Below are 19,789 nucleotides of genomic sequence, written 5' to 3'. Positions count from 1 at the left end.
CTCTAGTGAAATGATCAATCCCAATCGGATTACTGGCATGTGTCTCCTTTCCCCTTGTGCCTCGGCTGGGTTCATTCCCAAACATGCTTCTCTGTTCGTTTTCCCTGTTGGGTGTCATCTGATTTACATGTCACTGCCTTCCTTTCCTTGTCAGATAGAAATGGAACAGCATTTTACAACAATTAGAGACCAAACTCAGATCTCAGGGTCTGGATGTGGGTGTAAATCTGGAGTATTGCTACCGTCTCCAGCAGAGTTGCTGCAGATTTACACTGGGGTAACTTGAGTGACTATAGTTTTTGATCTGTGACGTGAGGTGATCTGCATCTCCTTGGTCACTGACCTGAATGTTTTGGCAGGAATGTTATCATGGGCCAGATCAGTGTAAACGGCTTTATGCTGACTTCAGCGGCACTGGGCCCATTGACAGCAGCTGAACACTTCCCCTCTGTTCTTCTTCGAGAGGTGTCCCTGTGGGTGCTCCACTCCAGGTGTTGGTGCGTCCCTCTTCACTTGGAGATTTTTGCAGCAGTACTCGTACCGGTCGCGCACGCGCAGAGCCTGCCCCCCCGCTCTGAGTGTACCTTAATAGTACGCGTGCGCGACCGGTCTCCTCAGTTCCTTCTCTACCGTCCCCAGCCTGAGACGGAGCTCAGCAGACTCGTTAGAGACTTTTCTCTTCCTTCATTCATATACCTTCCCTGTTCGTTAGTTTGTTACCAGTAGAAATTCGATAACATTTTCCTGTCTTTTCTCTCTAAAACTACAAATAAAATATATATTTTTCTTCGTTCCTGTCAGAGGCAGCCGCTTCCGACATGCCTGGCTCTCCAGGCTTAAGAGCTGCTCTAATTGCAATGATGCCATCCCTCTTTCAGATTGCCATTCAAAATGTATAAAATGTTTGGGGGACTCCCACATCCCCCCAAAATGTGTCCACTGCAGCAAACTTAAATCCAGGGCACGCAAGGACAGGGAGCTGAGATTAAAACTCCTCCTCCTTCAGAAATCTCTAGGGTCCGCTTCAGACCCGGGCGCCGACTTAGCTGCATGCCACAGCCCCCCAGCCTCAAAGAAAGACAAGAAGACTGAAAAAAACCAGCACCCGCTCTCACGCGCAAAGAGTTCTTCGTGAGACAAGACTTCTCCGGGCAGGTCTACAGCCTCCCTCCCGGCGCTTCCCCGTCTGAGCACTTTTGATGCGCCGGGCTCCTCCGGCGCCGTGCGAAACCCGCCTGCAGCTGCGGAAGTGGTGCCGACACATGCTGACATGCTTGACCTCCCGCAGGCTATTCTTGCTCTCCTGGCACTGTCTCCCGCTGAGCTGACTGGCAATGAAACAATGCTCAAGACACTGGTGCAGAGGAACCTTTCTTCACAGCAGATTCCTCTTGCACAGCACTCGCCTCACAGAGGAGCTCCAGCACCGCAATTTACACAGTTAAGGGACCTGCTGGTGTCACCTCTGCTTAATGCCTACTTCTCTCCAAATGCTCAGTCAGGGTCTGCACAGCCTTCCTCCAGTGATGAGGAAGCTGGTCTGTAGGGGGAGTTTTCACCATATCAAATCTCCCATCCTCAGACCCCAATCAATAGAGGTCATAGAAAAATCACCTCGTCATACTCTCAGGATCCTGCCCCGTGTGTGAACCCCTGGATGGCACCACCCATGCCCTTCCCACCACAGTGGCAATATTGGGCTCCAGGGGCATCTTATCCTTGAGACCCCACTCGCTATACCACCACAGCCAGGCGTGACACCTGCCCGCCACCGCCGGCTGACGAACCTGCCACTGATGTAAGGGTCCAGGCAGCACCATCATGACCTGCCTCTAACCCAGTAGACCCACTTGTTACGCCTGATGAAGCCCTACTGCCTCCTCCCCCGTCATCTTCAGACGACTTCTCAAAATTTCAAGATATTTTCAAAAGAGTTGCAAGTGAGTTAAGCATTAGCTTGGAGGAGGTTCCTGAACAGCACCATGAGTTAACGGACATCCTGCAACCCTCTTCTTCCTCTAGGAGTGCATTACCGATCAACGCAGCCCTTTTGGAGCCTGTTAAGGCCATCTGTCAGACTCCCATTGCAAGCCTACCAATTTGTAAGCGAGCGGACTGCAAGTACTTCATCCCTTCCAAGGGCTCTGAATTCCTTTTCACTCACCCAGCGCCAAACTTGCTGGTAGTAGACACAGTCAACCAAAAGACCAAGCACCAGTTTCCCCGCTCCACCCCATCCGACAAGGACAGTAAGCGATTAGATCTGCTCGGACATAAAGTATACGCATCTTCTGCGTTACAATTTTGCATTGCTAATTATACTGCCATTCTGGCAAAATATGACCACAGAAATTACAACAAATTCATGGACTTTATTGATGACATTCCGGAAGAAAAAAACCCAACAATTTATGGCTCTAGTATCCGAGGGACAAATCATCTCATGTACTGCTCTTCAAGCAGCCCTCGATGCAGCCAATACTGCAGCAAGATCTACTGCTACAGCAGTTGTCATGTGCCGAGGTTCATGGCTCTCCTCCTCCTCCTTTCCTTGAGAGATCCAGAGTACCATTGAAGATCTTCCCTTCGACGACGACAACAAACTCTTGGCCTTCACGATGAATGACGTACTTCACTCAATGAAGGACTCAAGGGCAACTCTCCGGTCCCTAGGAATTCAAACCCCTATGGCCAGAAGGTGACAATATAGATATCAACCTTACCAGCGCCCACGCTACCCCGCATGCACCCAGCAATTCCATAGGTCACATGAGCAACAACAACAACAGCAACGCCAGAGACTCAGATACCAGCGTCAGTAGCGTAGCTGGAGGGGTGCAGGGAAAGCAGCTGCTTCCCCTCACCAAATTTTTCAAAAGCCCGCGCCTTAGTTAGGCGGGGTTACCATGGCGCCAGCGGCGCCGCTCTGAAGCCCGGCTTCCCCCAGCGTGCTGCTGCATATCCCACCCCCTCTCACTGCCACGCCCATCAGCTGTGTCTCCCAGCAGGAGGGAGACACAGCTGATCGCGCGTCAGGGAGAGGAGGGTGAACTGAGCTCCGGCAAGACGGGCTCAGTGGGAGGAGCCGGAGGAGAGGCACTTAGCATACCCCAGCTGATCAGCTGTCTCCCCCAGCAGGAGGGAGAAGCTGATTGCCTAGGTAGGGGAAGATTAAGTACTGAGCTCCAGCAAGCTGGGATCCTGCAGGCAGGCTTTGCCGGCTTCCCCCAGCATGCTGCATTGCATACCCTGCCCCCTCCCTGCCATGCCGGCTGTCTCCCAGCAGGAGGGAGACAGACTGCTAATCGGGGAGGCGGGGAGGGGGAAAGAACTGAGCTCCAGCAAGCTGGGCTCCTGGGGAGGAGGAGAGGCTAGGGCCTTGGGGAAGAAGGGGGTCGGTCGGGGCATGTCCCCCCATAGGGGGCAGGGGCACCCACCCACCCCACCCACCAGTCAACTGTTTATGGGGCCCTTGGGGGCCCACGAGCCATCAGCTGTTCGGCCGGGGCGGGGGCGGGGGCAGTAGGGTAGCTAGGGGAGTGCTGTTTAGCTGGTTTTTGGCCACCAGCCAATCAGCGAGGGGAACTGCTCCTGGAGCAGGGGTTGAGCTGGGAGACCCCACCGGTGAGGTGCAGCCCCACCTCCTTCTCCTACCTGCTCCTTGTGGCACTGTGGCAGGCGTGCTTTCTCTGGCTCTGCAGCAGCAGCTCCTAACGTCTCATCCAACTAAAGGCAGCCAGTAGCAGCAGCTCGTAAGTGTATTTCAAAGGGGGTCTTTCTTGTGGTGAGGGTGGGGGGGACTGGAAACCCCCCAGGTGTCTGTGAGAGCCAGCACCTGGCTGCTGGTGGGATGGCCGTCTGCATGGTAGGGGGCAGGGGGCTCAGCCAGAGGCATCTCCAAAAACATCCCCTGCACCAGAGAGACTGAGAGTACCAGCCCCTGCCGGGCAGCTGGACCAGGACAGGCATGGGGGGGGGGGGGAGGGGCGGCCCCTGGGGGGGGTGGTGTCCCTGCTTGCCCAGGCAGAGACGCCTGCCTCTCAGAGACAGTGGCCATGTAGTGCGCTTGGTTCCCCCTCCCTGGCATCTGGGTGACTACCTCTTAGGGGGTATGGGGTGGAAGGGAAGAGGGGTGGGGAAGGGATAGGGGTGGGGGGGTAGGAGAGGAAAACTATCAGGGGAAATCTTCATAGCTACAACCTCTGCCTTGGGGATGTGGATGGAATTGTCTCCCAAGGGACGGCTGGAACCATCTGCTGTGCTCTCTGTGAGCTAAGGGGTGAAAACATTATATGTGTTTAGTAGTCCATGTGCTCTGGCAAACACAAGTCCAGGCACCATGTTGGGGGGCAGGGAGAGGTAGCCTGATTTTCCCTCTCCTATCAGGGGAAACCTGAATTGTCTCCTAAGGGAAGGGCTTGTCTTGTGATCATGTTGGGAGGAGGTGGGGGGGTATTGCTAAGTCCCAGGGTTGAGTAATTCTCTGGTGATGGTGGTCATTAAATTACTAATTGTCATTCACTTGCTGTACACAATGACTGGTGTCAAGTATCAGGGGGTAGCCGTGTTAGTCTGTATCTACAAAAACAACAAGGAGTCTGGTGGCACCTTAAAGACTAACAGATTTATTTGGGCATAAGCTTTCGTGGGTAAAAACCTCACTTCTTCGGATGCATCTTGCACTGGGTACTGGGAATTAGTGCCCTGCAACTCCTCCTGTTGGGCCAGTGTAGATCCTGCTGTTAGTACAGCTATTTGCAGGTGCCCTTGTGTTTAGCTGAACCGTTGGACTCAGTTTAGTGAGGATGGACTCAGAGACTGAGAGCTAAACTGACACTACTATCCTGCTGTGTGGATCCCAGTGTGCTTGTACTGTGAATTTTTGGCATGCACATGTGGCTATATTTATCTCATTGTGCTGGTGCAACTTCCTTGGTGTGATGATGACATTATGCTAAGATGAATCGTGAAAATAGTGTCCTGGTGTGATGGTCACTCTGTGCTGTTCATGTGAATCTTGCATTTTTGTATGCTGTGTTGGTGTAGTGTAGCCCTGTTGTTCCCAGGAAATTAGAGCCACAAGGTGGGGAGGTAATAGCTTTTATTGGAGCAACTTTTGTTGGTGAGAGAGAGACAAGCTTTGGAGCTTTCACGAAGTTCTTTCTTCTTCCTGAAGAAGAGTTCTGTGAAAGCTCAAAAGCTTGTGTCTCTCACCAACAGAAGCTGGTCCAATAAAAAATATTTTACCTCACCCACCTTGATTTATATTACCCCCCTCCCATATTACCTCACCCAGCTTTCCAGGAGTGAGTTTTTTTGATGACATGGGAAGTGCTCTGACTGGTCCTGACTTCTCTGTATCAGCCCCTCTAGCTTGCACTGCAGCCCAGTACCTGGGGGCTGGGTGCCTGCAGCGCTGAGACTCTGTGAGATCAGGGACTCACAGACCCAGCTGGGAGGGGAAGGGCACCTCCTCCTCGGCCTCTCTTTCTTGCTGCCTCCTTTTCCCGAGTGGCCTCATGATGCACAGAGCCAGCATGGCTAGGTGCTGCATTGGAGTCTCCCAGTGCAACCCCCCACCCCCTCTTCCCCATGCAAACCCCCAACAGACCCTGCCCACCTCTGTCAGATTGTCTCTCTCATGCGGGGGACTGTGCCCCCCCCTTGCTCCTCTGTACTGCCTGCTTCCAGGGGCCACAGATTGCAGAGCAGCCCCCTCAGGAGAGATGAGAGGGGCTGTCCCACCGGGGGCGTGCGAGCAATGGCCCCCTCACAGCGAGATGCTGCGCTGCTGCTGCCTCCATCTGGGTGGTGACCCCGGCCTGAGGAGTGCGAGGCAGCGTGAGCTGAGCATGGGGGCTGGGGGCCAGGCCAGCAAGCCTGATCACTGACACTCCAGGTGTGCCCAAGTGTGGAGCTAGTGCTCTGGGCTTCTCCTTTATTCAATGACACATCAGTAGGACTTGCTTTTTTCGTGCAGAATTTGTCTTTCAGAAAGCAAACCAGCCCCTCCCCCCCAGTCCTTTTCATTAGGATCCTGGGGGCTCAGGTCCCTTGGGGAGGCAGCATTGGGATTGCATTAAGGGGGGGTTGTGATGATGCTGTTCTGGCGGGACCCAACTGAGAGTGCCAATTCAGGACAAATTGCTAAAACAGGGCAGTTACACCCCAAGGCTGCGGTTTTTCCACCTTTAAGGCAAACCAAACCAGCCAGACAGTGAAGACGTTGGTCTCACCCCACTGGCTAACCACAAGTCACACAAGCAATTCCCTTAGACACTCCATGTTTGTCGTGCCACACCTTTGGCTCAATACCATTGTAGTTTGGGCATTTTAGGGTTAACCTGTGGCTTCCCTTTGCAAAATTCAGTTTTCTCTTTCCTCCTTGTCCTGCAGGATCAAACCCTGATTCCTCTTGCTTAACAGAATTCACTGGCTGATTGGGTGGGTTCTCTGGGCTAACAGCTATTAGCAAGTCCTTCCTCTCCCAGCCAGGCAAGTAATTTGCATTACCACAGACAGGAGCCAGTCCACCAGTTTTCATATCCTTAACTGCTATCATTTCCAAGGCTGGACTCTGTCTTAAAGAGATACCACACAAATCCAAAGAGTCTGAGGGTGAGAGTTTGCTTGCTCTCCCCTGCATCCTCAAGCATTCGGCCATAAAACTGTTCTGCTTTGAAACCCCAGTAACCAAATCTGTCCTCAGACCCTGAAGCACAGACTGCTCACTTAAAGAATCAGCATGGAGACATTCCTGTTCCCAACACCATTGTCTTCCCAACAAGCTGGCCACACACAGCCACTTGGGTATAGGGCTGCTCAACTTTCTTAACAGCTTTTACTCCATCTGAGGCCTGGTCTACACTACGAGTTTAGGTCGACTTTAGCAGCGTTAAATCGACTTAAGCCTGGACACGTTTACACTACGAAGCCCTTTCTGTCGACTTAAAGGGCCCTTTAAACCGGTTTCCTAACACCACCTCGACAAGGGGATTAGCGATAAAATCGACCTTAGGGGGTCGGAATTGGGCTAGTGTGGACGGAATTCGACATTACTGGCCTCCGGGAGCTATCCCACAGTGCTTCATTGTGACCGCTCTGGACAGCACTCTCATCTCAGATGCACTGGCCAGGTAGACAGGAAAAGCCCCGCGAACGTTTGAATTTCATTTCCTGTTTGCTCAGCGTGGAGAGCACAGGTGACCATGCAGAGCCCATCAGCACAGGTAACCATGATGGAGTCCCAGTCCCAGTCCCAGGATCGCAGAAGAGCTCCAGCCTGGACCGAACGGGAGGTACAGGATCTGATCGCCATCTGGGGAGATGAAGCAGTGCTCGCCGAACTCCGAAACAGTAAAAGAAACGGCAAAACATTAGAAAAGATCTCCAAGGCCATGAAGGACAGAGGCCATAACAGGGACGCGCGGCAGTGCCGCGTGAAAATTAAGGAGCTAAGGCAAGCCTACCACAAAGTCAGAGACGCAAACGGAAGGTCCGGGGCAGAGCCGCAAACATGCCGCTACTACGCGGAGCTGCATGCCATTCTAGGGGGTGCAGCCACCACTAGCCCAAGCGTGTTCTATGAGTCCCTCTCTGCAAACGGGGAAGCGGGTTCGGCGGACGAGGAAGATGAGGATGGAGAGAACATAGATAGCTCACAGCAGCAAGGAAGCGGAGAAACCAGTTACCCCAACAGCCAGGATATGTTTGTCACCCTGGACCTGGAAACAGTAACCCCCGAACTGACCCAAGACCCTGAGGGCACACAGGGGACCTCTGGTGAGTGTACCTTTGTAAATATTACACATGGTTTAAAAACAAGCGTGTTTAATGATTAATGATTAATTTGCCCTGGCAATCGCGGCCAGTACAGCTACTGGAAAAGTCTGTTAACGTGTATGGGGATGGAGCGGAAATCCTCCAGGGACATCTCTAGAAAGCTCTCCTTCATGTAATCCCAAAGCCTTTGCAAAAGGTTTCTGGGGAGGGCTGCCTTATCCCGTCCGCCATGGTAGGACACTTTACCACGCCAGGCCAGTAGCACGTAGTCTGGAATCATTGCATAACAAAGCATGGCAGCGTATGGTCCCGGTGTTTGCTGGCATGCAGACAACATCCATTCCTTATCACTCTTTGTTATCCTCAGGAGAGTGATATCATTCACGGTCACCTGGTTAAAATGGGGCAATTTTATTAAGGGGACATTCAGAGGTGCCCCTTCCTGGTCTGCTGAACAGAAATATTCCCCGCTGTTAACCACGCGGTGGGGGGGAGGGTTGAAGTGACCATCCCAGAGAATTGGGTGTGAGGGGGAGGGGAGTTAGTTGGGTTTGTGCTGCATGTTAAACCTGAAATCGCAGCCCCTCCTTTTACATTGCAAACCCATTTTAAATGGCACGGGTGCTTGGTATGGGAAATGAGGGCAGAACTGTTTGAAACCATCCCCACATGTTAAGAAGGTTAAAAAAGCCCAAAGACTGTATGTCTTACCATGGCTGCCTGCAAGCTGAAATCTGTGTCCTGGCACTGCGTGAGTGATCTCTCACACCAAACCAGGAGACTCTCAATATAAGAGGAAAAATGCGACCTTGTAACGAAAGCACATGTGCTGTGTGATGTTGTGAACAGCAAAATCTAACGTGAAAGAGTCTACCCATTGTTCTCTAAAATGTATCTTTTTTAACAACCTCTCCCTTCTCCACCAGCTGCAAATCTTACTCCTTCGCAGAGGCTAGTGAATATTCGAAGAAGGAAGCGAAGGACGCGTGACAAAATGTTTACTGAACTTCAGACTGCCTCCCACGCTGACAGAGCACAGCTGAATGCGTGGAGGCAGTCAATGACTGATTTTAAAAAAGCCCAATATGAGCGAGAGGAGAGGTGGCGTGCTGAATCGCGGGCTGAAGAGGAGAAGTTGCGTGCTGAAACGCGGGCTGAAGAGGAGAGGTGGCGTCAACTTGTAATCAGAAAGCAAGAGTCGATGCTCCGGCTGCTGGAGCATCAAAGTGATATGCTCCTGCGTATGGTTGAGCTGCAGGAAAGGCAGCAGGAGCAGAGACCGCCGCTACAGCCCCTCTGTAACCAGCAGCCATCCTCCCCAAGTCCCATTGCCTCCTCACCCAGACGCCCAAGAACACGGTGGGGGGGCCTTCGGCCACCCACTCACTCCACCCTAGATGATTTCCATAGCAATAAGTTTTAAAGTTTTAAATTGGAGTGTGTCCTTTTCCTTCCCTCCTCCCCCACCCATCCCGGGCTACCTTTCAAATTATCCCCCTAGTTGTGTGCTGAATTAATAAAGAATGCATGAATGTGAAGCAACAATGACTTTATTGCCTCTGCAAGTGGTGCTCGAAGGGGGGAGGGTAGTAGGGGAGGGTGGGGTGGTTGGTTTGCAGGGAAGTAGAGTTAACAGGGTGGTGGGGGAGGGGCAGAGGGTTCATCAAGGAGCAACAAACAGAAGTTTCACTCCGTAGCCTGGCCAGTCACAAAACTGGTTTTCAACGCTTCTCTGATGCGCACCGCGCCCTGCTGTGCTCCTCTAACCGCCCTGGTGTCTGGCTGCGCGTAATCAGCGGCCAGGCGATTTGCCTCAACCTCCCACCCCGCCATAAATGTCTCCCCCTTACTTTCACATATATTGTGGAGCGCACAGCAAGTAGCAATAACAATGAGGAGATTCTTTTCGTTAAGGTCTGAGCGAGTCAGTAAGCTGCGCCAGCGCGCTTTTAAACGGCCAAATGCACATTCCACCACCATTCGGCACTTGCTCAGCCTGTAGTTGAACAGGTCCTGACTGCTGTCCAGGCTGCCTGTGTATGGCTTCATGAGCCATGGCATTAAGGGGTAGGCTGGGTCCCCAAGGATCACGATAGGCATTTCAACATCCCCAACTGTTATTTTCTGGTCTGGGAAGAAAGTCCCTTCCTCCAGCTTTCGAAACAGAAGAGACTGCCTGAAGACGCGAGCATCATGTACTCTTCCCGGCCAGCCCACGTTGATGTCGGTGAAACGTCCCTTGTGATCCACCAGGGCTTGCAGCAGCATTGAAAAGTACCCCTTGCGGTTTATGTAGTCGGTGGCTTGGTGCGCCGGTGCCAAGATAGGGATATGGGTTCCGTCTATCGCCCCACCACAGTTTGGGAATCCCATTGCAGCAAAGCCATCCACTATGGTCTGCACGTTTCCCAGAGTCACTACCCTTGATATCACCAGGTCTCTCATTGCCCTGGCAACTTGGATCACAGCAGCCCCCACAGTAGATTTGCCCACTCCAAATTGATTCCCGACTGACCGGTAGCTGTCTGGCGTTGCAAGCTTCCACAGGGCTATCGCCACTCGCTTCTCCACTGTGAGGGCTGCTCTCATCCTGGTATTCTGGCGCTTCAGGGCAGGGGAAAGCAAGTCACAAAGTTCCATGAAAGTGCCCTTACGCATGCGAAAGTTTCGCAGCCACTGGGCATCGTCCCAGACCTGCAACACGATGCGGTCCCACCACTCTGTGCTTGTTTCCCGGGCCCAGAATCGGCGGTCCACGGCATGAACCTGCCCCAGTAACACCAAGATTTCCACATTGCTGGGGCCTGTGCCTTGTGAGAGGTCCATGTCAATTTCCTCATCACTATCGTCGCCGCGCTGCAATCGCCTCCTCCTCAGCTGGTCCTGGTTTGGCTTTGGCATGTCCAGGAGGCTCTGCATGTTTTCCAGGACAATGCGCGTGGTGTTCATAGTGCTCAGAATTGCCGCGGTGATCTGAGCGGGCTCCATGATCCCAGTGCTGGCTATGGCGTCTGGTCTGAAAAAAAGCGCGAAAGTAGTATCTGACGGACCAGGGGAAGAAGGGAGGGAGGGAGAGAGGGAGGGAGGGGCGAGTGACACCGCGTACAGGTACAGGGAATTAAAATCAAGAAAGGTGGGTTTGCATCAGGGAGAAACACAAACAACTGTCACACAGAATGCCCCCCCCCCCAAAGATTGAACTCAAAAGCCTGGGTTTAGCAGGAGGGAGGGGGGAAGCAAATGAATGGAGAATAAATCTATTTTTTACATCTTAAGACGACGGTGCAGCATGACTGATAGCCCTTGGCATTTTCTGGGTGCTTGGCAGCAAATACTGGGCGCTTGGCAGTAAGCCTTCAGGTCTATTGCACGATCTGATGCCCACTGCAGTATGACAACGATGGATACCAGTCGTAATATACTATCTTCTGCCCAAAAGGCAAGGGGTTGCTGCTGTGTAGCAATGTTGCCCCATCCTGCGAATAATACATCTGATAACCATCATCATCAAGGCAAGGGGGCTGGTGCAATGCAGCCCCACGGCTGCCAGCCCCATGTCTGCCAGCACCCAGATAGCCCTCGGCCTCTTCTGGGTGCTTAGCAGACAATATTGGGCACTTGGCAGAAAATAGCATACTATGACTGATAACCATCATTGTCTGCCCGGGTGCCCATGATCGACAGCCACTGCAGTACGATGACGACGGTTACCAGTCGTAATATACCATCTTCTACCAAAAGGCAAGGGGCTGGTGCAATGCAGCCCTACGGCTGCCAGCCCCACAGCTGCCAGCACCCAGATCGCCAATGAAGGCTACCAGTCATGCTGCACCGTCTACCGCCAAAAGGCAGTAAGCTGCTGCTGCTGTTTAGCAATGCAGTCCCACGTTTGCCGGCACCCGGAAGAGATATGGTGACGGTGAGCTGAGCTGAGCGGGCTCAATGCTTGGCGTGGTATGTTGTCTGCACAGGTAACCCAGGTAAAAAGGCGCGAATCTATTGTCTGCCGTTGCTGTGACGGCGGGGGAGGGGCCTGACGCAATGTACCCAGAACCCCTCGCGGCACTGCTTTGCATCATCCGGGCATTGCGATCTCAACCCATAATTCCAATGGGCGCCGGAGGCTCCGGGAACTGTGGGATAGGTACCATAGTGCAATGCGCCGGAAGTCGACGCTAGCCTCGGTACTGTGGACGCGGTCCGCCGACTTCATGCACTTAGAGCATTTTAGGTGGGGACACACACAATCGGCTGCATACAACCGGTTTCTATAAAACCGGCTTCTATAAATCCGACCTAATTCTGTAGTGTAGACATAGCCTGAGACCTTCTTAAAGCTACCCACACTGGATCTTTCAAAAGGAAAGTCAGTGGATCCATTCACAACAGAAAATTTCTGGCTGTTAGGAACTGAAACTTCCCTGATTAAATCACTTTCACACCCTTCAGTTGCAGCAAACGGCTTGAACAGATCACCATGAGGATTCCTTCCCTTAGGAGCTTCTCTATGCAACATTTCACCCTTCACAGAAATTCTTCCCTTACCCTCTTTACCTAGGGCTTGCTCTAAAGGAACACTTTCCTGAGCAGCAACAGACTTTTTCTGGGTCTTACTTACATCCAGGATCACTTTTGGCCCATCAGGCGGATTCCTACACAATCCCCTTTCAGGCAAACCCATAGACTCACTAGCTAAAAGGTTAGAAGCATTCTCCTTCCCTTTGCCACACACAAGTTCAGGAATCTTTTTCTTCTTGCTACAAGTTGCTACAAGATAGATTGTCTGGGTTAGCTTTGCTCTCCATTGAAAGACAATTGGCTACTGAAGTAGATTATAATAAAGTAATAGATAACTTTGCTAGAATGAAGCTTAGATGAAAGAGGCTGTTGTAGTGCTTCATAGATTATCATATTGTTTTGATCTTATCTCTGAAATATAAAATAAGTAAATAACACGTTTTTATTATGTTTTGATTTTATATACAATACTGTAAAACTTTTATATTTTAAATGCAAAATAACACACGTACTTATAAAACAATATCATTCTTGTGTTTTTATTTTAAGTACAAAATAAATATGTATAACAAATTTAAAAGTATGTAACTAGTAATTTGATATGGTGGCGGGTGGCGCCTTTTTTTGTGTTTGCTTCCCCTGATGTTAGAACCTGGCTACGCCACTGACCAGCGTCGCCGCCCCAATTCTTCGGTAGCGTCTCAACACCCTCCGACTAACAAGCAGATTTGAAGCCTTGGTCGAGGGTATAGAAAACAATGTTCCCACTTCAGCGCTTACACCCCATGTCCCTATTTTTGGACACTGCCTACGGCCATTCTCCCACCAATGGCAAAACATTACCACTGACAAGTGGGTTATTGAGGTCGTCACAATTGGCTATTCCATCCCTTTCATATCCTTGCCTCCACCCACCCACTCTCCCCATCCCTCTTCAGGGACCCCTCTCACGAGCAACTGCTCCTCCAAGAAGCACAACACCTCCTTCTATTAGGACCAGTGGAACTCGTGCCCGAACAACCAGGGCTTTGGAGCGGAGCCCAGAACTGGAGCGCAGAGCAGCTCTGGAGCAGTGGAGCTGCAGGTTTTTGCCTGGAGCTGGAGTGGAGCCGGAGCACAGCTCCAAAGCCCTGCGAACAACACAGAGGAAAAGGGTTTTATTCCCATTATTTCTTAACAGAAAAGAAAACCGGGGGATGGTGACCGATTGTCAGGAGGCTCAACACATTTATCAAAAGGAAAAGTTCAAAATGGTTACCCTCACCACCATAATCCCAGCGCTGGAGCAGGGCGATTGGTTTTCAGCCCTCGACCTACAAGACACCTATTTTCATGTGACTATACGTCCAGCCCACAGACGTTTCCTTCATTTTACCCTCAGCTTGACACATCTTCAATATGGGGTACTACCCTTCGGCCTATCCACCGCCCCCCTGAGTTTTTTCCAAGCTCCTAGCCATAGTCACAGCCTACCTCAGGAGACAAGGGGTCATAATATTTCCTTACCTCAACGATTGTCTCCTCAAAGCCGCAACGCTCGATGAAGCGCTTCAATTCACGCAGCTCACCGTCACTTGCTTCCTCTCCCTCGGCCTACAAATAAACAAAACCAAATCCACATTATCTCCTACCCAGCACCTGAAGTTCATAGGAACTCACCTCGATTCCCAGACGTTCATAGCATCTCTCCTGACCGCTTCAACACCATAAAACTACTGGCCACGAAACTTCGCAACAGTCCTCAGGTCACTGCTCAAGACTGTCTACAACTGTTAGGTCACATGGCCTTGTGCACTTTCATGGTCAAAAATGACCGACTATACATGAGGTGCTTCCAAGCTTGGTTGGCCACGGTTTACAGACCGAATGTACATGCTCTAAACAAGCCTCTATCCATACCCTTCAGAGTCAAAGACTCTCTCCTATGGTGGACAGTTCCCTCCAACCTCTGCTCTGGAGTCCCCTTTCTACAGGATGCTCCATCCCTCATAATGACTACTGATGCATCCCTCACAGGGTGGGGTGCACACATATCCCACCACACAGCTCAGGGGTTATGGTCTTCAACCGAAACCTCCCTACACATAAACGTCCTAGAACTTCGAGCCATACGCAACGCCTGCCGTCACTTCCTCCCATTGATCCGGAACCAAAATGTACGGATAATGACAGACAACATCGCCTGCATGTTCTATGTGAACAGGCAGGGAGGAGCTCACTCTCACTCACTTTGCACAGAGGCTATAAAGCTCTGGAATTGGTGCCTTGCAAACAACATCCAGATATCAGCCACCTATCTTCCTGGAGCTATGAATACCACAGCAGACGAATTAAGCAGACGCTTTCCCTGGGATCACAAATGGGAGATACACAACACAGTCATCAGCAACGTATTCCACATTTGGGGATACCCAACCATAGACCTTTTCGCAACTGTGAAAACCATGAAATGTCCCGAATTTTGCTCCAGAGCGGGCCTGGGCAAACATTCCCTGGGAGATGCATTCATGATCTCACGAGACTGGGACTTACTATATGCATTTCTCCCGATACCTGTCCTCCACACAGTTCTGACAAAGATACGAACAGATCGTGCCACGGTAATTCTGATTGCCCCGTCATGGCCCAGACAACCGTGGTTTCCGTTCCTCACCAGAATGTCACTTCGCCCATCAATTTCATTGCCCCTCACTCCGAACCTCCTATCGCAGCAACACGGCCGATTTCTTCATCCCAACCTGTCCATGCTTCATCTCAAAGCTTGGTTCCTACATGGTTCTCCCAAAATGAACTAGAATGCTCTGAGCAGGTTCAAAGAGTGCTCCTACATAGCAGAACACAATCTACTTGAATCACTTATCTCCGAAAGTGGAAGCGATTCATACAATGGTGCTCAACTAAACAACATCCTCCTACTTCTGTACCTCTTCCGCTCATACTTGACTACCTGTTAGACCGTAAGCAATCAGGCCTTTCTTTCAGCGCCATCAAAGTCCACTTAGCTGCTATTACAACTTTTCATGACAAGATCGACGATACCTCTGTTTTTGCTCATCCAATCACCAAGTGTTTTCTTAAAGGGCTACAATCCTTATACCCGGACATTAAACCTCCTACCCCTCTGTGGGACCTTCACTTAGTATTATCATGCTTAACTCAACAACCATTCGAGCCCCTAGCCACTTGCTCCCTCTTACACCTCTCTATGAAAACAGCATTCTTAGTGGCAATCACCTCCACCAGACGGGCAGGAGAAATAGCTGCTCTCATGGCAGACCTACCTTACACACTATTTTTCCAAGGACAAGGTTACCCTTCTTCCAAAGGTGCATTCATTATTCCACATCAATGAGCCGATACACCTACCAGCCTTCTTTCCTAAACCACATGCAAACTCTTTTGAATCCACAATGCATACATTAGATGTACGCAGGGCTTTGTCCTTCTAGCTGGATAGAACCAAGCCCTTTAGGATAGAACCAAGCCCTTCCAGACTCTGTCTCCACTGCAGAGCGCTCCAAAGGGACACCTATCTCTACCCAGAGACTTTCAAACTGGATTTCTGAGTGTATCCGACTGTGCTACCAGATAAAGAAAGTTACGCCTCCTGCCGGCATCGGAACTCACTCCACTAGATCTGTGACTACCTCCGTGGCTTACCTACGCAAAGTTTCTCTGGCTGACATCTGCAAAGCAGCCACTTGGTCTTCTGAAAACGCATTTGTTAAGCATTATGCCCTTACTCAAGACCCTCTCTCTGACACACGATTAGGCAGAGCTGTATTATCTACCACATTCTTACCAAATCTAAAGTCCCTACCTCCTTGAGGTACACTGCTTTTCAGTCACCTGGAGTGGAACACCCACAGGGACACCTCTGGAAGAAGAAGAGGAGGTTACTCACCCTGTGCAGTAACTGACGTTCTTTCAGATGAGTGTCCCTGTGGGTGCTCCGCTACCCACCCTCCTCCTCTCTACTTCGGAGTTGGGTTAGCCTCCGTTGGAGAGAAGGAACTGAGGAGACCGGTCGCGCACGCGTACTATTAAGGTACACTCAGAGCGGGGGGGCAGGCTCTGCACATGCGTGACCGGTACGAGTATTGCTGTAAAATCTCCGAGAGAAGACTCGGGGACGCTCTGAGCTACCTGCCCTGGGTGTGTTCCAGGATCACTCCATCCAGCCACATCTCTTCCTTCAGTTCTGAGTCGATGTAGTGCTGGGGCGAGCTGCCAAACTGATTCCCCTGCAGATTTAGCCATGGAACAGATGGGCAGTGGCAGTATTAGCTCCCCAGCACTGTGACTTGCTCCCGGCCAGGGCGGATGGCAGTGCAGTCTCCATGCCTCGGCCTCCCTGAGAGGGGCCCAGGTAGAACCGGTTGAGCATTGGCTAGGAACTGGATTGTAACCACCAGCTTGTTTTATGTAGGCAGCTGAAGAGTCATCAGCTAGCGTGGATTTCTGGTGCCTGCTGACCAGGAGTGGTGTAGAGATGAAGGTCTCCATTTTCCAGCATCAGTCCTGCCACCTGCAGTGTTGATATCTGATCACCTTTGCTACCCACAGCCTGCTTATTAACCCATTCCAAACAACGACCCACATTCTGCTCTCCTGTCCACTTGAGCTGCTGCAGTCAGGAGTATCTGTGGGCAGAATTCACCTTCCTTCTATGATGATTTTGTCTTATCGTGGGACAAGAGGTCCTAACCGAGATCAGGGCCCCATTGTGCCAGGAGCTGTACAAACACATAATGGGAGCCAGTCCTGATCCCACCAGGCTTACTTTTTAAATAGATCCAAGAAAAGAAGCCTGATCTCCCCATTTCACAGTTCCAAGGTCACACGGAGAGTCTGCGGCAGAGCCAGTCTCCTGAGTTGCAGTACAGTGTCTCAGACACATGATCCTTTCTCTCTGTGCCATAGGGCACATTCGGCACTGCTGCCCACTCAGCACCACACCGACAGGGCTGCACGGGCTTAAGTCATTGCAGAAGCTGGGTCAATATCTTCCCTCTGGCCAGCATGTACCTGCGCACAGTCTGTGTCGTCTTCTGTAATAACCACTCGCTCCCCTGCTGGGAGTCTGTGCTTGCTCCAGAATCAGCATTCCATGTGTTCACAGCCATCTGTCACAGCAGATGCAGCCCCTGCCTAGGGAGGCATCAGCCCCCTTGGGGTCAGGTCTTAAAAATTCAGGGTTCTTTCATCTGTGTTTTAAAGGCGTGTGGCCCTTTAAGAGCAGGAGGCTGTCCTGTCGGACTATAGTCTTTGGACCCTATGCTGCCCTGCCCTGTCCTCTATGCAGTCCCACCTGTTCCAGTGATGCTGCACGCAGGGTATCTGTTAGCACGGAAGCTGGCTTTTTTAGAGCTGCAAGCTGCAAACGGATTGGGCTAGAGTAGCCAGGCAAAATCTTTGCCCCAAACTGAGAGAAATCTTTTTAGTGAGGCCTCTGCTATGCTGGGTTCTGTCATGTAAAGGGGATGAAATTCCCCTTAGTCAGCCAGCATGAAGCTCATCCACCCCTCAGGCTTAAGTGGTCTAGTGCATAGTTCTTTTGTTGGTGTAACCCAGTTTGCTGTAGGAGCTTCTAACTGCAGGGCTTTTTTTAGCTTATGCTTTAGCTCTGGAGGTTCTGGTTCAAACCCCAGGTACAACCATGATGGTGGGCATCACACTGGACTTCTGCATGGGGTGAATTTCATCTAGGAGGTAGAAGTGCTGAAATAGCATGTGATAGAGCCTGTCCTTGTAGTGCTTCTGGTCTGATCAGAGGCAAGAAATACTGGAAAGCGCATGAGCAATATGGAATTTCAGGTTGTCTGCGCTTTGCTTTACTGTGATACCATTCATATGCTTCATTTTTATTTAAAATAAAAGCAAGGCCGTTCTGCAGGGAACAAAATAGTAGCATTGAAGTTGAGTATTTAAATGTGTCTGATTCAGGAAATTCAAATATTAATGACTAACTTGGCTTCCTAAAGATAGGCTCATTAATCCATATTTAGGCAGCTACACCCAACTCTTCAGAAGTATTTAGATGCCTCACATCCACTGATTTCACCTAAATACCTTTAAAAATCTGAGCTCTAAATAGTAGCTTGTTTTTCAGAGAAACTGAGCAGCCCCAGATCCCCTGGAAGCCAATGGTTGCTGCAGATGCTCAACACCTTTCTAAGTCAGCCTGCTTATTTGGGTGTCTAAATACGGGTTTAGGTGTCTAACTTTAGATGCCTAAATTTGAAAGTATCGGTCAAATATTCCCACAGCTACTGTAACATGGCCACATAAAATATATTTTGTAAGGTATAAATGCACTAGCCGAAACAGTAATCCAAACCACAGTGGTACATATGTTGTTGTAATTTGACCAAGATAATTGTGCTCTGGGAATGTTAATTTTGAATTTTCCTGATGCTTGGGTGCTGAAATTCACGATATTTACATTGTTGCATGACAGTGCACTGAGTTTATAACACATAATAATGATGTTTAACATTTTCTTCTTTAAGACCCTGCTCTAGCAAAGCATTTATACACGTCCTTAGCTTTCAGCACTTAAATATTCCCAGTGAAGCCCTTAAAGTTAAGCATGTGTTTAAGAGCTGTGCTGGACTGGGACCTAAAGCACTTTATAAATATTAACTAACCAAGAGCCAGATTCGGCCTACTCTTACGTGGCTTCAGTGTGTGTGTGTGTGTGTGTGTGTGTGTGTGTGAAGAAAGGAGCTTTCCCCCCCTTTCACAGTCCATGTAATAAATGGTGAGAATTATACTCACCATACTCAAGGAAGTGCAAGGGCTGCTCCCTAATTATGGCCCTGGGGAATGCCCCAAAGAGGCCATCGAGGACAGGGAAGGGGGTGGTGTGGTGGCCCCTGTCACTGGCTGTGCTCTGAACTCTATTCTGAGCATTTGCTGGTTTTGTACAACCACCAGCTCCCAGCCTTTAGACCAGGGGTCAGAGGCTGCCGCTGACAGTTGTAGCAAGGTCTGGAGGGAGGAGAAGAGGAGACAGTATTTGGTGTGAGGGCTCACCTCTGCCACAGCACCACCTATAGATCTCCGGGAGGGATGGAGTTAATGCAGTTACACAATCTGTGCACTTCAGCCTCTGGCACCTGGAGGTGGGATTTCCTGATGTAATAACCCTGCCTGTTGTGAGCCCCCATGGAGCCCACAGACTCCCATTAGCAGGGTTCATTCGGAGCACAGGATCAGACCTTGGTCCATCTAGTCTAGTAGCCTGTCTCCAGCAGTGGCCAGTACAATTCATTCTCTTATTTTACCTCTCTCCATTCCTAGGTGAGTGCCTTTGCTATGAGGGTTACATGAAGGACCCGGTGCACAAGCATCTCTGCATCCGGAACGAGTGGGGCACTAACCAGGGGTAAGTTTGATAACCACAAATAGCAAGACATTGTACTGACTTTATGAACGTTCCCTGTTGGGGCAACCTCATGGATGGGTAGTCGGTGGGTGTAGAGGA

At 50.7% G+C, this 19,789-nt stretch overlaps 1 protein-coding gene across 1 annotated transcript in view; it reads left to right on the top strand.

Annotated features, from left to right (window-relative positions):
- The window catches only part of LOC113407531 (astrotactin-1), a 218,180-nt gene that overhangs the window by 108,139 nt on the left and 90,252 nt on the right, over positions 1-19,789 (top strand). Inside the window, exon 8 of the mRNA XM_026656141.1 lies at positions 19,606-19,690. Within this exon, the coding sequence (XP_026511926.1) occupies positions 19,606-19,690 (85 nt within the window). The remainder of the gene's footprint in view (positions 1-19,605; positions 19,691-19,789) is intronic.

The sequence above is a fragment of the Terrapene carolina genome, unplaced genomic scaffold (assembly GCF_002925995.2).
Source record: "Terrapene carolina triunguis isolate 2854851 unplaced genomic scaffold, T_m_triunguis-2.0 Scaffold212, whole genome shotgun sequence".
Taxonomy (NCBI): Eukaryota; Metazoa; Chordata; order Testudines; family Emydidae; genus Terrapene; species Terrapene triunguis.
Note: the sequence above shows the minus strand (reverse complement) of the source record. Positions and strands in the feature narration are given on the sequence as shown.